This window comes from Eptatretus burgeri, chromosome 6, assembly GCF_056783735.1.
Source record: "Eptatretus burgeri isolate ZD-2024b chromosome 6, Ebu_testis_v1, whole genome shotgun sequence".
In the NCBI taxonomy this organism is placed as follows: domain Eukaryota; kingdom Metazoa; phylum Chordata; class Myxini; order Myxiniformes; family Myxinidae; genus Eptatretus; species Eptatretus burgeri.
In genome coordinates this window covers 87,432,888-87,457,353 of record NC_140966.1, presented here as the reverse complement: position 1 = coordinate 87,457,353, position 24,466 = coordinate 87,432,888, and the positions used below count along the sequence as shown (strand labels likewise).

Below are 24,466 nucleotides of genomic sequence, written 5' to 3'. Positions count from 1 at the left end.
GTGCAAGCCAGCCAGCAGCAACTCCGCGTATGGACCCGGCAAGGTGACTATAATTCCGCCAGCTTTGCTGGATCTTTAGCAATAGTGAGGAACGGAAAACCATTCACAGATGGCGAGTATGCAAAAACGTTCATGCTGGATGTAGTCAATGAACTTTTTGATGATCTTCCGAACAAAGACAAGATAATCAAACGGATACAAGACATGCCTCTATCGGCAAGAGCTGGTCATGATCGTACCATCATGATGGCAAACCAAGTGGAGGAAACGCAAGTGAAGGACATAAATACAGCGCCGTTCTTTTCCCTGGCTTTGGATGAGTCAACAGACGTAAGCAATTTGTCGCAGTTCAGTGTGATTGCAAGATATGCTGCTGGTGATACACTGCGCGAAGAAAGTCTTGCTGTTCTGCCAATAAAAGGGTCCACAAGAGGCGAGTATTTATTCAAGTCTTTCATGGAGTTCGCTCAAGAAAAAAATCTACCTATGGATAAACTTATCTCTGTGTGTACTGATGGTGCTCCGTGTATGGTGGGGAAAAACAAAGGATTTGTGGCGCTTCTCCGTGAACATGAAAATAGACCCATCCTAAGTTTCCATTGCATTCTACACCAGGAGGCACTTTGTGCTCAGATGTGTGATGGGCAGCTTGGCGAAGTGATGTCGCTGGTCATTCGTGTGATCAACTTTATTGTTGCCCGAGCCTTAAATGGTCGCCAATTTAAAACACTGCTGGATGAAGTTGGAAATAACTATCATCGTCTGCTTTTGCACAGCAATGTGCGTTGGTTGTCAAGAGGGAAGGTGCTTAGCCGTTTTGCGGCTTGCCTGAACGAAATCCGGACTTTCCTTGAAATGAAAGGGATTGAGCATCCTGAGCTAGCCGAAACTGAGTGGCTCCTCAAGTTTTACTATCTCGTGGATATGACTGAACATCTGAACCAGCTCAACGTGAAAATGCAAGGCATTGGAAATACAGTGTTATCCCTTCAACAAGCTGTGTTTGCTTTTGAAAACAAGCTGGAGCTCTTTATCATGGATCTTGAAACAGGTCGTTTACTACATTTTGAAAAACTGAGACAATTTAAAGATGCATGCACAGCAAGTGAGCCCACTCAAAACTTTGATCTCCACCAGTTAGCTGGCTTCACATCCAGTCTCCTACAGTCATTCAAAGCATGCTTTGGAGAATTTCGTGAGCACACTCGTCTTTTTAAGTTCATCACCCATCCAAACGAGTGTTCACTGAACACAGCCGACCTGAGTTACATTCCTGGTGTCTCCGTCAGAGATTTTGAAGCAGAAGTGGCTGACCTGAAGGCCTCAGACATGTGGGTGAATAAGTTCAAGTCACTGAATGAAGATTTGGAAAGAATCGCACGACAGAAAGCGGAGTTGGCGAGCAAGCACATGTGGACAGAAATGAAAAAAACTTCAACCCGAAGACGAGCTGATTATCAAAACTTGGAACGCGCTTCCTGTCACATACCACACACTGCAGCGTGTGAGTATTGCTGTATTGACCTTGTTTGGATCTACGTATGCATGTGAGCAGTCATTCTCACATCTTAAAAACATCAAGTCCAACCTACGATCACGTCTAACGGATGAAAGCCTCAACGCTTGCATGAAGCTTAACCTCACCAAGTACCAACCAGACTACAAAGCCATCAGCAAATCCATGCAGCACCAGAAGTCCCATTAATGGTGAGTATTATAACAACATTATTTAAAAGAATAAATTCAGAGGCTTATTATACTCACATTTAGTTGAATTCAGTCTTAAAATATATTATATGGCTCTCACTGAAATAGATTTCCAAATATTTTGCTTTAATGGCTCTCTGAGTCAAAAACCTTCCCGACCCCTGCTATAAAGCAACAAAAGGTGAAAATTTTGAAAGAGAGTGTAGACTTTCTTTCGGCACTGTAAATATTTTATTATTTTTTATGCAGCCTGTGGCTGCTGGTTGCATCATTATTGGGAGCGCGGATGTGCCAATGATGCACTGCCCCATGTTTCCAGTAAGCTGATACTCATTTTGCCGACCTCTGAAGGATGACAAGCCGAGTCAATCCACCTGGTGTTATTTAACAGGATGACGGGGGCTCAAGACCCTCAGATCCGATGCCAGCCACCTTCACCGTTTATCCAACACCAGGCCTTAATAAATAAATAAAATCCATTAATTAAAATGTGTAGATGAACTCAGAACTGTCTTGGAACTTTCATAATATGGCAACTGTGAAACTTTATTAGACGAGCTATCAAACCAAAATATTTATACAATCTTTGCTAATGGTACATTTGCCAATCTCGAGACACAGGTTGAGGAACTGTCTTGGTATGTTATATATATAATAAAGGTAGCTGTATTGTTTTGTTACGTTCATTGGGGAAGGGTGGGGGTGATAGTCAGAAATACGTTCATTGTGGAAGGGTGGGGTGATAGTCAGAAATACGTTCATTGGGGAAGCGTGGGGGTGATTTTTTTTTTTTTTTTGTATACCTTGGCAAGGCTCGTGAGAGCTAACACAAAACGCACAGCAAGGGGGGCATGAGACAAGAGGGGCGGGAGTGGGAAGGACAAAACAGTGGGGAACAGAGACATTAGATCTGTGGAAGGGAGAGGGAGGGACGGGGAACATGGGGAATAGAAGATGGACATTACAGGACTTTCAGGAAGGAAAGCAGGGAATTTGAAGGAGGTGTGCTTGGGTGGATTATCGGGGGTAGAAAAGATGGAGGATTTGGATGGGGGAGTAAGAGATGGTGGTGAACAGCTGTTTTGAAGGCCTGGAGAGAAGAATGGGATTGAATAGAGTGAGGGAGTTTATTCCACAGGCGGGAAAAAAAGAGGAATGAAAGAGTGAAGGTGAGCAGTGATTCGTGATTTTGGTAGTTTTACCAGAAGGGGGTTGTTGGCGGACCTTGAGCACCCTGCAGAAATGTGGTGGGCACAAATCGCAGAGAGAGCAGGGGGGGTGCAGGCTGGAGAGGAGATGGTAGAAGACAGAAAGACCACCAACCAACCTGCAGTGATTGAGTGAGAGGCCCAAAGACTCAGCCTCATTGCGGGAGATGCCAATATCTGAAAAGGCTTGGTTTCCACAGCGTGAAGCCGAGAAAGGTGAGAGGCAGGAGCACCAGCCCAGAGCGGAGAGCAGTACTCCATCAGGCTGCGGGCAAAAGCTTTGTAAGTCGTCAGGAGCTCAGGTGGGCCGAGGAAGGACTTTGCACAATGGAGGATTCCCAGTCGGTGACTGGCTTTGGAGACGAGGTTTGAAATGTGGCATTCCCATAAAAGGTCATGGCAGATAGTGAGACCCAGAAGCTTGAAAGAAATGACTTCTTCCAGAGGATTGTTGAGAAAGTGGATGGGGAGGGGGGTTTCTAAACGGTCCTTTCGAAGAGACATAGTGAGAGTGTGAGATTTGTCTGGATTGAAAGACATGTTGCACGTGTTTTGTTTTTTTTTTGGATACCTTGGTCGAGGCTCGTATGAGAGCGAACACACAACTCACAGCAAGGAGGCATGAGACAAGAGGGGCGGGAGTGGAAGGGACAAAAGTGGGGAACAGACACATTAGGTGAACTGTGGAAGGGAAAGGGATGGGGATGGGACGGGGAACATGGCGAAGAGAAGATGGACATTTCAGGGACTTTCAGGAAGGAACGCAGGAGAAATGAAGGAAGTGGGCTTGGGTGGATTATCGGGGGTAGAAAAGATCGAGGATTTGGATGGGGGAAGATAAGAGGTGGTGGTGAACAGCTGTTTTGAAAGCCTGGAGGGAAGAATGGGAAAGAATAGAGTGAGGAAGTTTATTCCAAAGGCGGGAAAAAAGAGGAATGAAAGAGTGAAGATGAGCAGTGATTCGTGATTTTGGTAGTTTTACCAGAAGGGGGTTGTTGGCGGACCTTGAGCGCCCTGTGGAAATGTGGTGGGGACAAATCGCAGAGAGAGCAGGGGGGGCAAGGCTGGAGAGGAGTCGGTAGAAGACAGAAAGACCACCGACCAACCTGCGGTGATTGAGTGAGAGGCCCAAAGACTCAGCTTCATTGCGGGAGATGCCGATGATCTTAAATGCCCTGGTTTCGACAGCGTGAAGCCGAGAAAGGTGGGAGGCAGGAGCACCAGCCCAGAGGGGAGAGCAGTACTCCATCAGGCTACGGACAAAAGCTTTGTAAGTGGTCAGGAGCTCAAGAGGGCCGAGGAAGGACTTAGCACGACGGAGGATTCCCAGTCGGCGACTGGCTTTTGAGGCGAGGTTGGAAATGTGACTTTCCCAGGAAAGGTCATGGCAGATAGTGAGACCAAGAAGCTTGAAAGAAAAGACTTCTTCCAGAGGATTGTTGAGAAAGTAGATGGGGGGGGTTTGTAAACGGTCCTTTCGAAGAGACATAGTGAGAGTGTGAGATTTGTCTGGATTGAAAGACATGTTCCACGTGTTGGACCAGTTTGTGATTTTATCCAGATCTGCAGTGAGCGAAGAAGCTGCTGCTTGCCGGTCTGAGGGATGACAGATGGTACGGCAGAGGGTGGAGTCGTCGGCAAAGAGAAATAGAGGATTTTCCAGAGAGTCCGAGAGATCATTGATGAAAACCAGAAAAAGAACAGGGCCCAGAACGCTACCTTGAGGAACTCCAGCCTGCACAGGAAGAGGGGATGAAAGAACTCCATTTAGGGCCACATGTTGACTGCGACAGGAGAGGAAGTCTGTGAGCCATGAGTGGAGTTGGCCTTGAATACCATGGGAAGAGAGTTTGGTGAGTCGGGCAGGGTGCCAGACTGTGTTAAAAGCACGTGATATGTCCAGGGATACGGCTCGGATTTCCTGTCTGGCATTGAGGACCTCCATCCATTGATGGGAGAGCAGAAGCAGCATATCCAGGGTAGAGTGACCTCGTCTGAAACCAAATTGATGATTGGAAATCAAGCCATTGGAGAAGAGGAAGGATTTCATGTCTGAAGCGATGATGGATTCCATCACCTTGCTGATGATTGGGAGAAGGCTGATTGGTCTGTAGTTACAGGGATCTGTTTTTGCACCTTTTTATGCAGGGCAGTGATGTTAGCAGATTTCCAAGCAGATGGCAGATGACCTTGGGCAAATGAGAGGGTGAATAGAACAGAGAGAGGGTGAGCAAGAGCAGAAGAGCAGGCTTTGAGGACACGTGGGCTGATGCCGTCTGGACCGGTTGCAGAATCTGACTCGAGATTTGAAAGCAAGCTCTCCACCTTGTCAGGAGAAAAGGATACAGAGTCCAGGGACAGTTGGGTGCGACTGGGTAAAGTGGGATGAGATAGTGATGGGTTTAGGACACAAGATTTAGCTGCAAACACCGAGTTTAGACATTCAGCTTTATCACGTGTGGAATCAGCAGTGCGGCCATTTGAGGTAAGGGAGGGGATGGAGGGGGAACATACACCAGAAACAGATTTGATTAAACGCCACCAGGATTTTGAGGAGGGAGAGAGGTTTGAGAGTTCAGACTTGAGATGAGAAAGATGTTGTTTTCTGGCTCTCCTGAGGGTAGATACACACTTGTTCCGAGCTTTGTGGAAAGAACTGAGATTGCCCTCAGTTGGGTTTGCTTTCCATGAGGCAAAGGCAAGTTGTTTCAGGACAACTGCCTCGCCACAAGCTTCAGTAAACCAAGGGCGGGAGGAAGGGTAAGACAACTGAACACGAGAGGGGATAAGTCTGTGCATGAGGGAGAGCAAGTTTCTTTGAAAGAATTCCCAGGATGAGTTGATGTTTGAAATAGTCAGAAATAAAGTCAGATAGTCAGATATAAATAAAGTCAAATAGTCAGATAGTCAGAAATAAAGTTTTAGCCTGGTTTCTGTGCTTCTTTGGGGTTTAGCGTCATTTTTTGTAGTAGTCTGGTTTTAGTCAAGTTATCTGATGCATAGCCTGTTTGAAGGGACAGTCTTGGTCCAAAATAAAGCTAGAGAGGATAAGGATATCTTGTCTGGTGTCTTCTCGTCATCTGAAATTGGACCGGGACAGACCAGGCTGCTATGTGAATTGGTAGCCCCACAAGAAAAGTGGGCTTTACATGTGAAGTGTGTCTGTAAGCAGGACCCCCAATGGCTATGCACACACATGCAGAGAGCCTCTCACTCTTCCTTCAGCAAACACTTCCGTTACAGGCTGGATTGGAGGCTTTGGCTGATGTAGGTCATCATGAGTGGGCGGTGCATGGCCTTGAAGGAGGGGAGGAGGCCACAGGGGATTACAATGAAATGGAAGACCAAGAAGGAACTTGCAGAAGTAAAGAGCAAAGATGGAGTCATCAGGAGGAACCAGGATAGGATTCGGGTTTCAGCCGCTACTCCACAACCCTCAAACCCATCCAGGTGCAGCCAACTGAACCTTAGCAGAAAAATTTCTGCAAGAACTCACTTCTACTTAGACAGATAGATAACGAAAGAGGAATAGAGTGTGAAAGAGATGAAAGAGAAGAAAGAGTAAGAATTAGAATGATAAAGACAATTACGAAAAAATTTTTAGAAATAAATGTGAAAAACAAAGAACAAAGATGCTGGGAAGAACCCGGACAGATAGATTTCAGCTCAAACTCCCCAGGCTCAAACAGGACAGACTCCCCAGGCTCAAACGCAGCAACATGTACAAGCTACCAGACAGAGGTCCATCAGTGGGGAAGCACAGTCTGCACAGCATCAGGATATGGTACAAACATAATGAAAAAGAAAACACAGAAATGCTGGGATATACCTATCTCTATCTCTCTTTCTCTCTCTCTGAGAACATGGTAGCACTCTCCCTTGTCTGCCTGTTCACACACAGAAGCCATGGAGGAGGACCTTGGACTGCATGGCAGAGGTTTATCGTTCCGCCGCCCTGTAGTGCCATCTATGCAAATCCTGGTCCAGTTAGTGTGGATGAGTGATTTAATGCTCATGGCACCCTCGATTCCAATTATTAGTACTCAGTGTGTATTTATCTATTTATTCATCAAAGTCTATCTTTCATGCCAGATCTTTGTTTATGTTGTCTTGTGATTTAATAAACCATCCATATTTCTTTTGAGCATCTGTCTGCCATGTTGAGAATCTTGCTGAGTTGGAGATTTTTTTTTTGAAAAACGTTCCAGTTCATTGGCAAATCCCTCGAGGTAAATTATATTTATTAAGTGTTTTTCGACACATTCATTAATGTGGAGTATTCACACAGCATAAAGTTCTTCAACATTTACTTTCTGCAGGGCACACACAATCTGCCAGTCACCCACTTCTGGTGAAACTCCCCAAATCTAGGCTCACTGCTACCAGTCACTCATTTGCTCCTCTTTTCTCTCATCAGTGGAATCAACTTCCTTGGTCTGGTCAATATTACTCTTCTCCCCATCTCATCAGGTCATCCCTCATCAAAACTCATGAAACCTCATTCACTCCCCCCAAGCATACCTCTTCTTTTCAGGATAGTGTTTTCTCGCCTCTCCCTCGACCCACCAAAAGGTTACGGACAAATTTGGACGAAAATTTGTGGACATGTTGGGTGTATGACATGGATGAATTGATTTGATTTGGGTGAACATCAGTACCCAGATCCGGCCGACCAATGAGATACAAAACGTAAACTGTTCAGCTTGGCAGAGGTTTGCGCTATACCGAGTGCCGTTCTACTTAATGATAGAAGAGCCCAATTCCCCCTCCTGTCACAGCACTTTTGATATAATGAATGTGCAATCTGTTCCTAAGTTACAGAAGAATGACCAAATGTTTTGGAGCAATGAAGCAAAGGAGGGATTGAGGGGGGAAAAAAAAAAGAGACAGATTTTGTCATGATGGCTAAAAGGAACTCACGGTCTTAATTACTGTTTCAACAATATCCCACCAATTAATGAGCTGACTTTCTCACCCTCACTTCCCTGTTGCACCATAATACATTACTATGTTTTAACCCCACAATGACAGAATGTGTTGTGTCAGAAGTGGAAAATAAAATAATCCAGCTCTAACAGCTCTGCTCGACTCAACTGTGTTTAAGCATTCGACAGTTACTGCAAATAACAGCTATAGGTTCACGAAAAAAGTGAAACAATATTTTCACGAAAAAAAATAAGTGACCACTATATTCGTTATTGTTGTGTGTCTGTCTGTCTGTCTGTATGTCTGTATGTCTGTATGTCTGTATGTCTGTATGTCTGTATGTCTGTATGTCTGTCCCGAGCATAGCTCCGTGGGTTTTGATCCGATCCTGATAAAATTTTGGTGGGAGGTTTATATCATGATCTAGTTGTGTTTTTCTGAAAATTATGGGCGGAGCCACGCCCAAAAAACATGTGTTTTTAGGGGGTAGCCGATTTCAATTTGCATTGTCTCCTTGGGGGTTTGTCGAATCTGGCAGGGGTTTCAGTATTTGGTTAGCCCAATGGCACCTGCATAGCCCCACGGAGCTCGATTTTTCATTTTCGTCCAAAGTCAAGGTCACAAGGTCACGAACTTAGAAAATTGCGAATTTTGACATAAAAATCCATCTTCTCCGAGGGGTGTGTCGAATCTGGCAGGGGTTTCGGTATTTGGTGAGCCCAATGGCACCTGCATAGCCCCACGGAGCTCGATTTTTCATTTTCGTCCCAAGGTCAAAGTCACAAGGTCACAAACTTATAAAATTTCGAATTTTGACATAAAAATCATACAACCGCCCAAACTTTGAGAGCTTGGATGACAATATTTTTTATGAATAATCTTGAGGTCATTCCCCACCTAAAGGCTTGAAACCATTTTGCTCTATCTCGAACACCTTGCCTGTGGCGCCCCCTTCAAGTTTGTTTTTACGCTGATTTCATCAAAGTATGGATAATCCGAGGAGTGCGAAATGCTATATAGCCTATATAACGTTATATTGTTCCTGGAATGTTCCAGAGGAAGTTTTGCACCAAAGGTCATAATCCTTGACCTTTGACCTTTAAAGTTCACAAAGGTCAAAGTTTCAAAGTTCTGGGAATCGAACCGGGTTTTCGACCTTCTTCGACGAACTAACTCCAATAAGCTATAGCACGTATCTTGTTTCCTTATTTTAATGTCCACAACATTGTTTTGTGACCTTTAAAGGTTATGCAAAGGTCAAATTTTTAAAGTTGTTGAACGAAACTGGGTTTTCGACATTTTGCAGCTAATAACCTGTCACTCGTACCACATCATGTTGATCATTTTTATAACTTGGTCAAACATTATCACATTGTCTCATCCTTGACTTCTGAAACAATCTACATCGTCAAATACCGCTCGTGAACCATCGTCGTCTTCAGACTTGTGATTTACTATTTTTCCTGTATAGATCTACATTAACAAGGATTATAGAAGAGCTAACTTTCAGATGGCAAAATGTTTACATGGTGACAATGGGATGTCAAGGAACAGGAAGACACAACATTAGAAGCAACGCAATCAACATGGAAATCAAAATGGCAGTAAACTGTCACCTTCAAAGACCGGTGAGGATGAGGTTGGTTCGACACAGAGGGTATGAGAATGGAAAGCTCACCAATACATCAGCAAAATGCAGTTGTTCCTTAATCACTGGTTCCAGTCTAAATGCAGCAGGGTTGGCTTACTTAGCGTTACCATCTGAACGCCTGGCTCACGATGTGTGGATCCCTGGTTCAAACCTCATATAGCACATAATCGCCAATTGTCTATGAATGCCATTGTAACAAGAGAGTTCATAGAACACCTTACCCCAGGCACACTTGAGAAAAGAGGACACAGGGTCTGCAAGCAGCAAATTTGATTGGTCATGATGACATAAATTGCCGTAATATTTTGTTCGAGTACTGCTAAAAGAAATGGTTTTGAAAGTGCCAACTCGGCGATTTGTGTTCTGCATTGTTCAAGTATTTAACTCAATTGAAATAATATCAAGATTTTAAAGGTGGTAGATAAAACAAACTCGAAGTTTATGGCCATTGATGCAGCATCTTTTACACCAACAAGTTTAACATATTACATTAATGAGTGAATGTTGTTTGTGTCCTTTTTGACATCCTTAAAAATAGCAAGTTTCCTGTTTGGAATGATTTTTCATTTTGTTTGACTGCCAGACAGGCAGACAAAGTAAAGAAAATTATCTCACTCCGCTCCGCACATGCACGATTGGAATTAATTCAGAGCCAAAGTTCTGCTAAACTGCAGGTTCATTTTCCGATTCATGTTCAAAATATAACATTCAACTGAAATCAAGTTGTTCCTCGATCATAAATTGACGTTTGTGGAGACAGACAGACAAGACAGACACCAGTGAACAAATTGCTTAACCCCACTTTTCACCTCACGTGGTAAGTAATGTAAAAGCAGTGTGATGTCTCAGCTTCAAGAGGAGATGAAGATCACCATAAAGTCATTAAAACAAACCGACACTGTATTTGTGTAATCGTCTGCCTATAATAAATTATTACCCTCACCAGAGGAGAGGGTATTGCATTTGGGTCCGTTTGTCTGTCTGTCTGTTTGTCCGCACAGAACAAGAGTACGGTTTTTCTCTGCAACTGCTTGTCAGATTGACACGAAATTTTCACCAGAGGATTGACTACTCATGTAAAATGTTTTAATGATAATTATATCATAGGTCACGTGGTGTGATAAAACACAGCCATGTTGGAAAAAAGGAAAAAAATTGGACCCCTGCATCTCCGAAACCACACCATGCAAAAATTTGAAACCTTGCAAGTGGCAAGTACTCCACATGGGGAATAAGTGTGATTTTTGCATGATGCCATAGGTGCCTTTGTTATGACATCATAATTGCATATGTAGAACACTACATCCAATCAGTATGATTGTTGAGAGTCATCTTGGATAAATTGGTCAACAGAAAAAAAGCAAAAACAATCAATGATGTCATTGATCACGTGGTTCAGCAAACATGTTTTTTTTTTTTTTGAAACCTTCAAAAATCTTCTTCTCTAAAATGGTTGAACAGATAGAGGTGAAACTTTCCAACTATGAGCGCCTATTCAAGAGGAACAAAACGGTAATGAAAAAAAAAATCTATGACATCAGAGGTCACCTGGTTTGGCAGCCCTATTGCATTTACCCTAAAATCTTTAACAATCTTCTCCAGAATGGCTGGACAGATTGAGGGGAAACTTTACACATGTTCCCCAAGCCTTGGGGATACCAGGGCGTTCATGAATAATTGATAGGTAACATGGTCTGGCAGCCATATTGGATTCAACAAAAATCTTTTTTAAATTCTTTCTCTTTAACCGCTCTGTCGATCGCTGTGAAACTTCACAATTATGATGTAATCATGATGGGAAATAGATGTTTTAAATTTCAACCTGGTCAGATGCATGGTCTGGCAGTATAATTTTTTTTTTTGAATCTGGGTTCTTTTTTATTTCATTTTTTTTAATAAGGCTCATTTGGCTGCACATGGATGGATCTTCACAGGGTAGAGGAGTAGCAGCTGAAACCCGAATCCTATCCAGGTTTCTCCTGACGACTTCATATTTGCTTTTTGCTTGTTCGGGTTCTTTCTGATGACTCCAATGCAAGACTGTACCTACAGTATTTGGTCTTCCATTTGATTTGAATTTAATTTATTTTATTCCCATTCTGAATTCAATTGAATAATAATAAACATCATGGTTCAGGATAAAGTATCCGATCAAAGCAGGACGTCTTGGTACCCAGTCATCACTGCCAGCAGTTAGAAAGTGGCAGTTGTAGTTATGTCTATTATTATCACCAGTACACAAAATATACTATACAAAAACTACACACAAACACCACACAAAACAAGTCCTAGTTGATATTATTTTTATTTTTGGTGTCAATATCAAACCTTAATGTTACTATTAATGAAAGAGAGGAAGAAAAAAAAGAGCTATGCATTTATGATATATTCTATAAAGATAAACAAAAACAACGGTATAATATGTGTGCCAACCTACCAAAGGCAGCTCTATCTCGTGGAGCAAGAAGCAGAGATGTGAAAAGATGTGCGAGAAAGCGAGAAGCACGTGGAAGGAGGAGGCACCGTTCAAGCTCGTAATATGCGACTTCTGGCAGACCCAGCTCTTGTTGAGCGAGACATAAAAAGTGACCAATTGCAGGAAGCTCCCATCGCATTGCCAGCGAAGTTGGGCATGCTCGCAAGCAGACAGATTCATCCCATTGAGCAGCTACTCGCTCCTTTTCTTCATCTGCTTCTCGCCGTGATACCTCACGCTGCCTGTTAACATCAGTGCAAGTCAAGTGTTTGAGAAACGATTGTGAAACACATCGTGCAGCACTGTTGCATTCATAAAAAAGTTATCTGCATCACCTTCATGTCTGGCATTGTATACAGTGCCTTCAGAAAGTATTCACACTCCTCTACTTTTGTCACATTTTGTAGAGTTACAGCCTGAATTTAAAATGGATGAAATAAAAAAATTTTGTCATTGATCTATGTAAAATACCCCATTATGACAAAGTGAAAACGTGTTTTTAAATTTTTTTACAAATTAATCAAAAATGAGAAGCTGAAATGTATTGCGTCAATAAGTATTCACCCCCTTTGTTATGACACTCCAAATTGAGCTCAGGTGCATCTATTTTCCTTTGATCATCCTTGAGATGTCTCCACAACTTGATTGGAGTCCACCTGTGGCCAACTCAATTCATTGGACATGATTTAGAAAGAAACACACCTTTCTATACAAGGTACCACAGTTGACAGTGCATGTCAGTGCAGAAACTCTGCCATGAAGTCCAAGGAACTGCCCGTAGAACTCCAAGATAGAATTGTGGAGGCATAGATCTGGGGAAGGGTATAAAACAATTTCTAGAGTGTTGGAAATTCCCAAGAGGACAGTGAGCTCCATCATTAGGAAATGGAAAGAATACGGAATCTTGCATTAAAATTTCTCTATGACCAGGTCACCGATAACTGCTGACACCAAAGATCCCAGAGCTGTAGAAAATATCTGTCAATTGGTGTGATCATTGTGGTCTAACTGGTGCAATAACTGATACACCCATGCAAAGAGGTCTCTTCTATGTAATCGCTTTGCTGTTCCACTGAAGGAGATGCACCCATTGATATGAGGTTGTTTGCTGGACCCTTTGAGGGTTGGAATTCATGAAAGGGTCAGCCTCAGCATGGATCAAAGCAGTCACTCAGCATTGTTCCTGCAAGACTTTATGATCCTGTCGGGCTATCCATCGTGCTGGTGAGTTCTCACAGTGAGGTTGGAATGTTCTCCGGAGTGAAGGTTATTTTGTGGAGATAACGAAGTATGCTTTGCACAGAGATAAAGCAGCTTCTTGACGCCATTGTGCTGCATTTATAACGTCTTGTTCTGATACTGAGCATCATCCTCCACTTCACAATCACCTCCACTGTAAAAGTGTCACAACTTCCTTTACTGCTCAGTACAGCGTTGAGTCTATTGTGACGTCCACGGGACTTGAACAGTCCCGCCAACGTAGAATGAGCCGAAACGATGGAGGGGGTTTATTTATTTATAAACCAAACATGGCAGTTCTAATCGCTCTACCGCAAACGGGACGAGGAAGGTGGCACGAGTCACTTTTCACCGAGTTGATGATGTTTATTTGTTTTTACTATTAACCAGAAATAACAAGACTCGGCAAGAAAAGGGATCCGGGGAGATTCGACGGGATGGTGTGGGTTCGGGCGTGGGGAAAAACACAGACAATTCCAATGAATATACAGATCTCAAACCCTCTAAGGCGCCAAGCACACACACACACACACACACACACACACACACACACACACACACACACACACACACACACACACACACACACACACACACACACAACGTAGCTATTTCTGGTGGTCAGGCTGGACCGTGGTGTGGACGCAACTGTCCCTGGATCGGCGTCGGACGAGCTGGCCTTGCTCTCGTCAGGGGGGCAGGAGAAACCGTGGTGCTGTCGACCTCCTGGTCTTGGCCCAAGTCCGCTCACAGCCGCCAGGGAACCAGTTCTGGCGCCAAGTTGCGAGCAGGAGAGGGAGGCAGGTCCGCCCGCCGTTCGACCCCGTACTCCGAGTCAGCAGAACCCCAGAGCCAACCAAGGTGAGGCACGAGGCTCAGCAAGGCTCCAAGACACGATGAAGAACACGATCGAATCAGCACAACAAGGACGCTCTCCGCGCAACAGCCTCCACACCAAAAAAGACACGATCTTTTTGTCCCGATCTTCTTCCTCTTATTTTTCGACCCCAAACAGAACCTTTTTATCCTCCTGTCCTCGTCACTTCCAATCGAGCCGTTTATTGGCCCACCGCCGTCGCCTTCCGCCAATCGTGATCACGGGGCGGAGTCATCCGCTGCACTGTCCTGTGATGTCACGGCCAGTCTCCAGAGAATACCAAAAGGGGTTTACACAGACACACTTACCCTATCCCGTGTCCCTATCTAATTACGTGACAATTATCATTTTCCCCCTTGAAGAAATGAACATTTACTAGACAACTTATCACCACTGAATTGCTACTTATTACATCGAGATCCTGGTAAACTCGAACAGCATGGCATACCTAATTAAACATCCTAATTACCCTTTGAATGCATACCCCCCCTTAAACGTAACACTATCATCGATTGCTTCATTGTAAATTAGTTGTGACTGACACTACTGCTTACTACATTGTCAAGTCAATAATCATGTACTTGATACAACATATACTCAACACACTCGTTTCCTGTGATGACTTCCCTCGTTTCAGGAATTGTTTTGTGCATTCACTAAAAACATGGCTGCTGAACCACTTCCTTAGTTTCGTGCGTTCACTCACCGTTTCTCTTCCTTTGCGCGCTGGGTCTCCTCATGCCGAATTGTGGAGACCATCATGGATTCATACCCACAACGCCTTGTTGGTCGTCCAGATATAGACCTGCCTCCAACCCTTGCCCTGGTTTGAAGCCCTTGCTTTGTTTCTCCAACTCGCCCAGGTGTCTCAAGTTCAGATTTCCCATGATCTTCACCACCACCATACCTACCTCCTGAAGTTGCAGTTATTGAGGTGAGTTCACGAAGTGCTCTATTGGAATGAGGGAGTTGAAGAAAGAAAAAAACTAACATTGAATTGTTAATGGGCCACCAATGACTATTTCAAATGAACACCATCTTGCACAAAAAATATGCTCAGAGGACATTTCCATATCAGACAAAATTTGTTTCTTATCCATATGTTAATCCAGCAATAAAAATGGGAATAACTTATTACATATGTCTCCTGTAACATGGAAATAAGTTGCAGCCATTATGCCACCAGACTCAGTGGCATAATAGAGAATCTGCTCTGCGTCTGGGAGGTCAGCGATTTGATTCCGACCTGGGGAAAGTCATTGAAACGACTTTTAAAATGGCATGTGCCACTTCCTTTCATGACATTCATCATTTAATATTTAAAGGATAAAGCATGATCACTTCCCATTGGTTGGTATCCATGGGGAGGAGGAAATTCCTCAATTAATTCCCTGAGTGCAGATAGAAAAGTGACATGGAACATAATGATTGTGCTGCTTTACCCAGAGTGCTTTGGGAAGTGACGTTACTTCCCACAAGCTCATATTTGTATGAAGTCAAGTCCGGTGTTATCTCATGTTTTTGTCTACAAGTATGGACGTGATTTGTACTGGAGCTCATCCACCAGCCTTAGACCCGATAGAAAAAAAAAACATGAGGTCATTCATTACATCAGTGGAGTCTTCATTGTTACATAAAAAGAGCAAAAGTATCTTTAGATCTCAACACTTATTCAGAAGCTTTTTTAAGTTTGCAAAAAACATCGATGGCTACAAGTTACTGTCGCCTCCATTTTCAGTTTTGACAACAAATAAATCGTACATAAAAACATTTTGCAGAGGGTTCGTTCTCATACAGAATGGGGAATTTCCACATGAAATGGTCTGACAGAGGTTAAATATTTCTACAGCGACTTGCAACATATTGTGACGGATCTGGGGTTCGAGGCTTGCCACGAGGGGAAGCACTTGGGTCCCTAACACCCACTCCTGAGGCCGCCGGGCACAGATAACTCCATGTGCCAAGCAGTTGCTCAGCAAGCACGAATGCCAATTGGTACTGCCAATCCTGACAAGGTTACACTACTCCACATGATACCTTACCTGTGGACAGCCATACCAAGGGGGGTCGCGTGCCCTCAATGCGTACTTGCATGGAACTTATCGTATCAGGTGCAGCCGAGCAGAGCTGCCAAGTACGCACCGGCTAATAAGATCCAAATTGGTGGGGTAGAACTTCACGGCTAAACCAACGTGCGGACTACACTGGACCAATGGAGGAAAAGATAGAACAATATGGGCACATTTATAATGTAAGCAATTTATTATGATGTGAAAAATAAAAAAGGCTTCAATCACAAGTGCAGCAGAAGAGATGCAAATAATCAACAAGAAGAGAGCATACAGTGCAGAACTAAGCCGATACAACTTCTACAATCTTATCGTTATGCGAACATAACAGGTGTCATCAGACATACAACCAAAGAAATTAGAGAGCAAAGAGAGAGTAAGTTCGAGGTGTGCATGACCTCTTCATACCTGGTGGGCCGACGGACCAGCATAAACCCAGTCGCTTCGGGGGGGGAGGAAAACTGAAGGTTTCTATGGTGCGCGAGTAGGGAGGTGCAAAACGAAGTACAATGACGTGAAAGGTAATGCAGAAGAGGAAAAGTGAAGAGGTGCATATATGCAGTTGCTCTTTTAGTTTTCCGTGCATCAACAGTAGACGAGGCAATAAATGAGAGAGACAGAACGTGTGAGAAGACAGCTTAAAGTGGCATGTGAGAAAGTCTGTTTGTGTGTTTAACAAGTGTATCATCGGTCTGGCGTCCTGCCCACCCAGTGCTTGTTCTTTCCCCTTGCGCCACTGTCCAGGTTTGGACCCTCCTCGCTTGGAAGTAGTCATCTCGCACCCAGAAGACCTTCCGACCTCTCATGGATGACCGAGGTAGGGAGGCTGACTGGCTGGAGGACCGACTGAGACTCTGGATTGTAAACTGCCTGCCTCGAATGATCTTGTCACAGTTATTTTATAGAGGCTGTGCGAAGGAGCCAAGAATCTGATCAAAACGCTCTATAGGCATTCCCGAGCTGTCCCATTGGTGCGCAGCCACCTCCCCAAGAAGTAGCCCCGCATTGTGAGGCTCCGAAGCTGAAAATAGCCTCATTCACCCTTGAACTTGGCCATGAGACGAAGCTCCAAGATTAACATGGGGAACGGGTTTTTGGAAGCGCTTTCTGGCCACGAACGTGCACTGGGCACGAAATTAGGGTCGCTATTTAGCGGAGCGCCAGGGATACTCAGATGCTGAACGGACCCCAGCACATACGTGCGCTCTGAGCTACATGCCAATCTGTTCTGACCTCAAGCATCCATCATGGTGGGAAATGTCCATTGTTCCCCGACATCCTTAAAGGACAGCGGTGAGCGTCCAGGGTGCCGACTGTGGTTGCAGTGTTTCGTAGCGGGTGTGGTGAGGTGGGTGAAGTGCTGTGGCATTTGTGCAGAGGAAGTTGAAGCATTTGTAGCAATTGTGGTGAGGAGGTTGAGCATAGGTTATTGTGCGAATTTTAACGAAGGCATTGTGGTGGTTTTATAAAGGTTGTAGCTAGGGTCTGGTGATGTATCGATAAAATTTTTCATTTTGATATACCTGTATTGGAATTCTAAACATACCGTTATACTGAAAAAATCGGAATGAAAAAAATAAAACAAAAAAAAACCCACTGCATCACCAACAAATCAAAGAAAGATGTTTACAATCTTTCAATACAGTACATAATTTTAAAAGCTTTGATGCACTCGGCGTCTCGGCGAAACAGGAACAGAAACAGTGAAACGTATAACGGCAAGACGTACTGTGAAGTAAGTACAACAGGTTTTAACTTTGAAACCTCTGCATCCGAGCTCATCAGCTCCGTTCAAGCAATCACGTTTTTCTTTGCCCTCGTGGCTAGTTTTAAAGCAATTGCAATTGGTTATTTATATGAATTGCGTGTGCTTTAGAAACCCTGTGCCGAGTCGGTGATCGGCGATAGCGATACCGGTATGATTGCAATGCGATGCCGGTATGATAGCAATGAGATGCCCGGTATGATAGCGATGCTATGCCGGTATGATAGCGATGCGATGCCGGTATGATAGCGATGCGATGCCGGTATGATAGCGATGCGATGCCGGTATGATAGCGATGCGATGCCGGTGTGATAGCGATGCGATGCCGGTATGATAGCGATGCGATACCGGTATGATAGAGATGAGATGCCCGGTATGATAGCGATGAGATGCCGGTATGATAGCGATGCGATACCGGTATGATAGCGATGCGATACCGGTATGATAGCGATGAGATGCCCGGTATGATAGCGATGAGATGCCGGTATGATAGCGATGAGATGCCCGGTATGATAGCGATGAGATGCCCGGTATGATAGCGATGAGATGCCCGGTATAATTGCGATGCGATGCCGGTATGATTGCGATGCGATGCCGGTATGATTGCGATGCGATACCGGTATAATTGCGATGCGATGCCGGTATAATAGCGATGAGATGCCCGATATGATAGCGATGCGATGCCGGTATGATAGCGATGCGATGCCGGTATGATAGCGATGCGATGCCGGTATGATAGCGATGCGATGCCGGTATGATAGCGATGCGATGCTGGTATGATAGCGATGCGATGCCGGTATGATAGCGATGCGATGCCAGTATGATTGCGATGCGATGCCGGTATGATTGCGATGCGATGCCGGTATGATAGCGATGCGATGCCAGTATGATAGCGATGTTATGCCGGTATGATAGCGATGCGATGCCGGTATGATTGCGATGCGATGCCGGTATGAAAGTGATACCAGGATGAACCCTATTATTGTGATACCGGTATGAAGCGATATTGGTATAATCATACCGGTACAGAAATATTGATGGATTCCGACCTATGTCGATTACCAATACTGATCTTGCTTTAAAACAAAATCATTTTTCATGAAAGTTGAAGTGGGAAGTAAAATAACTGTTCTCATAATGGGGGAAAAAAAACTCATGTAGGAATACTTTGAAAAATTAACGTGTGTCAATGATTTGTATGCCATATGTGAACACATCAAGGACCATTGGACCATTGCGTATTTTTGGAACCTGCGTCACAAAAGTTAATTATTATTATTTTTTATGATATTGATATACCGGTATAGCGATATCGAAAACAATCGATAGTGATGGAGCCAAGTTGTAGCATTGTGGTTAGAGTACGGAGGTTGAAATGAAATGTCCATTGGGGAATGGCACGCAGTTTTAACGGAGTTCTAGCGGTATATGCTAATAAAGCTGTTTTGTTACTTTCTACTTGTGCTTGCTTTTGTGCATGAAGGGATGTCGTGTGTGTAAAGTAAAGGAATAAAATGAATAAAGGAATGGAAAATGGAATTAAAAGACCTAACTAAAAGCCCTCGCAACGCATTTTGTCCCAACAACCCATTAGACACAAGGGAAGGTCTATCTAAAATGGATACTAATGAAATAACTGTCTCGGGACTGCTATATGTTCTGTGCCTTTGCCTTGAGCGGTGGTTTCGCAGAATCGCAACAATATCGTTACGGTTCTAGGAACCGTATGCATACAAACATACAGTTGTCCCAAAGTTAGTTATGCCATTAAGTATATGTGCAGATAAATCTCTTCCTTGTGTGTAGTGGGAAGGCAAAAGGGGTGCATTGCGATGGTTTTTCGTTCGGTTAATAAATCTTTATATCCCCTCCATTACGATCCACGGTACCATAGCATTTGCAGCCTTCGGTTCGCTGGCAACAACGTACCACTGTAAACCTGTCGTCTCCGGAGCCTCGTTGTTCTGAGGCAGAATCTTCACGTCCGCAGTTCCTTTCCTGCTTCCCCAAACGTTCCAATTCAATCTTGGTTGTACGACCGTCCACCTTCCTCAAACACGCATGGAGTGGGCGGGCTTTCCTGGCCTGGCTGAAATCTGGCCCAGAAAGGGCGGACCCCATGAAGGCCCTGTCCAATCAGGGCGGACGGTGACGTCAACTTCGCCAAGGCCCCTCCCCGACCTTGGGGATCTATAAATTACGACACCATCCTCAGAGTACAGTGAGAGAGTCGGAGAGTTCATTGGTTGGTTGCAAAGAAAGAAGGAAGGTCGTTGGTTGAGTTGGTCCCTTGGTTGTTGGTTGAAGAAGGAAGGTCGTGGTCGCGGAGTGCCTGCCCACGTCTCGCCTCGGCGGCCCGTCTGTTGTGCTGGTCCGAGTACACCCGACCTTGACCGGGTCTCTCGTTGGGTCCTGTCTGCTGCCCCGTTCTACCTTGGAACGCTCTCCACCCGGGCTCCTTCGCAGACACGGTCTCCACACGTGCGGCTGTGGGCCGAGCTGCACGACCTTTGTCGGGTTCCGCACCATGGAGCATCCCTTCCCTCGGAACATTCAGGTACCAATAGAACTGCGACCTCAGCTCCCTACCTCCCTGGCTGCAAAAGTCCTTTGCCATTCAACTGGGTTTATTTTGTCTGAGTGTGCGTCTGAGTGTGTGGCACCTGTCCTTTAAGTAGAATTGTATAAGTTTTTGATCATTGTAATTCTTGCCTGTATTATTCTCGTGACAAGTCTGCTCTGTGTCCTCTTTTGTAAGTTGCTGTAAAATTGTCGCACTCCATCTCTCTTCTGTCCCCTGCATAACACACCAATAAACCTGTTCCTGTACCACATGAATTTCCTCGCTTAGTGTAAATAAATTATTGTAGAAATGTTCCCAGTTCGTTTTTGTCTTTTTCTTCATTGGTCCAGCATGGTTCGGATCTAACTTTAGCCAGGTCTTTATCCCCGATAATCTGTTCATTCTAGCCGGTACGTCCTTGGCAGTTCCACTCGGCTGCATCCGATCCGGAGTTGGTAGTTGGTACTCTACCGTAGTTGGTAGAGTGATCCGGTTCGGGAAAGGCGTACCGAGGGCGTGGTTCCCCGGTAGTCGAAACCGCATGGTTAATTAGGTAACTTTGTTCTGGACAAGAAGACCCTATGCTACACGGTTGAGGTATTGGTGTCCACGGTCGGTTAAGCGACCCGCCGCATCACAGAATTATCCGTGAGCGACGGCCTACAACTCCGGGAGTCTGGTGGGAGATGACGTAACTTCACCCACCTAGTGGTCGTTCTCGCTACCGGACCCCGGCCCACAACAATATATTGGAAAATTTAAAAAAAGCTGAAAAGGAAACAAACCCTGGTGATGACCCTGCCAGTATCCCACAGATCTCCACCCCCCCCCACCCCCGACCTCCAAAACCTCAATGAAATTTCCACAATAAAATGACAGAATCAATGAATGTGGTCATTCATGTGCGGACATGATGGGCCAAAGAACCTCCTCCAGTGTCCAAGCACCTTGCCTATCCTTTTTGAAATTGCAATCATCTGATGATTTGGTTAAATTATTTTCGTAATATTAACTTGAAATAGGAAACAAAACCAAAAAAAAAAATCTATTTGGCTTCAACAAAGTTCCCAAAATCCACAAGTTAATACAAGAGTACATGCCACTCTATGAGAAGAACCAAACAGGTCTTTACTTTTCTTAGTTCATGAAATATTTGAATGAAATTATTAAAAAATTACATTCATAAAACTTCAGAGCAATTAAATTGATGATTTAATGTCGAAGTTATGAAATATTGATGGAAACGATGCTGAATTAAAACAATTCTTCCAGCAGTCCATTAAGTGTTGACAATTCCATGTGTGCACGGCACACTCACCACCCTCTATTCCTTCGTCCGTTTTCACTGTCACACTCTAACATTCATAACATCAATACCCTTAATGGAGCACTGTTGATTTGAAGTTGCATTGATTAATAGGTGGGTGAGTTCTCCAGCAGGTGGCAGACCACTCTACACTCCAGAATTAATCAGCAGTGAAATTATACTTATTGCTTTCCTCATGCTTGTCTGCAACTGAACAAATTTGTAATATTTTAACAATCTGCTGTCATCAGACTGTACATTAAGTTAGGTCTTATACACATTCAAACCTTGGTATTCTGGATAAAAAATATTTAAAAGGACCCCAATCCTTGACCTAAACTTCCTTGTTATCTCTCTGATCTTTAAAAAAAAAATCTTTTGTTTTCCCCACTCTGTTGTCGCTTTCTATCTGCACGCATGCCTCTTTGAAATATTTATCTTTTCCAAGCTTGTTGGTTGAAGTTGGCATTTAGCCGCTTAATGTCCTCTCTTGATGCGCCTTTGGTTTTCATCTCGCTTCTTCTGTCTGCAATATATGTTGCCTCTTCTGACAGCCATTTGAACTTCTTTCTGTATGATTTTGGGATGTTGTTTCTGGACTCTTCTTTATACCATAGCTGGTAAGCATTGTGCAGTCACAGTGGGCATAATGGTCTCATTGTATTAAAGTTCTTTGTGAGGGAGCGAGAGTGTGTGTGTGTGTGTGTGTGTGTGTGTGTGTGTGTGTGTGTGTGTGTGTGTGTGTGTGTGTGTGTGTGTGTGTGTGTGTGTGTGTGTGTGTGTGTGTGTGTGTGTGTGTGTGCGTGCGATTTGTTGTCATCACCATATGCGGGTTTCTTAAGGTGGAACGGAGTCCTCCCAGGTCTCGAAGTTTCCACCTCCATTTTGCTCAGGGAAGTCACGAATTATGGACCAAGGTGTGAAGTTTTCTTCTCAAAGTTTTGTTCCGAGGGCTCTTTTGAGGATCATCACTGAGCTCCAGACAGCTTCCAACTGGAGTTTGTTCGTAGTAATATTCCCATGGATGGTTCTTAAGATCTCTGCAAGCTTATTCTTCATCATTCCCGTTACTTCATTGATCACTGGTACAATTTTGGATCTCGTCAACTTCCAGGGATATTTCACTGCTTTTGGGAAACTTGGTATTTGGTTATTTCCTTGATTTCTGCATCGTTTAGGCAAAAAAAAAAATCGCTGGGTACTGAAACCTCATTTAGAGAGAGAGAGAGAGAGTGTGTCTGTGTGTCTGTGTGTCTGTGTGTGTGTGTGTGTGTGTGTGTGTGTGTGTGTGTGTGTGTGTGTGTGTGTGTGTGTGTGTGTGTGTGTGTGTGTGTGTGTGTGTGTGTGTGTGTGTGTGTGTGTGTGTGTGTGTGTGTGTTCATTAAGTATAACATGTAATTTGCTAACCCCACCCATCCCCACTCTTTGCTAACCCCACCCACATATGTTGGGTGGTCGCTGCTAGACTACCCTTATTCTCAGTTTTTCCGTCTGTCTGTATGTTTGTTTGTATGTAATGGACAGCTCTGGAGGCCAGAGGAGTCAACCGATTTTGATGAAACTTGACAAGTAGGTTCATACCAGGATCGAGTTGTATGCTTTTGAGCACCGTTGCTATGGACGCCACCGTTGCCTAGCAACGGGACTGAATTTGTTGAAAAAGACTTAAGAAAAAACAATTTTCGAAAAATCAAAAATCGGCTTCAGGGCTTTTATGCGCACTATAATAAACCTCTTTGTCAAAAATTTTCAGCCCGATCCGTCAAAAACTGTATGACTAGTATGCAATTATGTAGCGACCACCCATGTCACCTTCCGGCTTTTCTGTCTGTCTCTGTCTCTCTCCCTTCCTCACACCCATCCCTCCCACAGTATATTGCAACGTTTGGTGAGGCATCGCTGTCCCATCAACCCAATTCCTTGCTCTTCCCCTCTTCCCCCCCACCTAACTTCCACTCCCTCCTCTCCCCTGCCCTTCTCTTCTCTCTCTCTCTATACATATATATATATATATACACATATCTATATATATATATATATATATATATATATATATATATATATATATATATATATATATATATATATATATATATATTTGTTGCGGATTCGCGCCCGCCGGCGTGCAGACGGCCACGTAACTCGAATCGCGGCACGTCGCCCACCGGACGGACAATCCAGTCGTGACCCTCTCGGACTAACGCCGGGAACCAGTCACGGGTGGACCTTTCGGTCTCACCGCGATCGAGCCAATCAGCCCCCGCGTGGGATAGGGTTGCTCGCCAAATTTGACCTACCTAAGTACCCACGCGGAGGGTAGACCGGGCGATCGCACCTCGCCGCAGGTCGACTTCGGACACGGGCCACTTAAGCGACCCGTTCCGTACTATCGGGATAACCGAGCGGTGTTATTCGTCGACCTCGACGGTTCGATTAATTATCGGGCGTATTCAGCCCACTACCAACCCTTTACGTGAAGCAAGATGAGGATTCAATGAAAGAAATGACGAAGCGAAGCGGGAAACAGTTCAACACAAAGCAAATTTATTCGCGATGAACGGAAAGCGCACATATACAATTCCACCATAAGCACACAGAAAAGAAAAACACAATGCAATTTACACAAAAAGCAAATGCGACAATGCAGATCTAATACCGATTACGCGAGCACACGGCAAC

General features: G+C 44.3%; 1 protein-coding gene across 6 annotated transcripts in view; it reads right to left on the bottom strand.

The window, feature by feature from the left end:
- LOC147025270 (putative bromodomain-containing protein 10) overlaps positions 1-24,466 on the bottom strand; it is a 262,359-nt gene that overhangs the window by 199,769 nt on the left and 38,124 nt on the right. For all 6 annotated transcript variants that reach the window (XR_015059415.1, XR_015059414.1, XM_085886086.1 and 3 more), the window contains 2 exons: positions 14,791-15,036; positions 11,930-12,210 (listed from right to left, as the gene is read on the bottom strand). Coding sequence is in view for 4 of the 6 variants with exons in the window: in XM_085886086.1 (XP_085742212.1) it covers positions 11,930-12,210; positions 14,791-15,036 (527 nt within the window). In the remaining 2 variants the exon portion in view is untranslated. The remainder of the gene's footprint in view (positions 1-11,929; positions 12,211-14,790; positions 15,037-24,466) is intronic.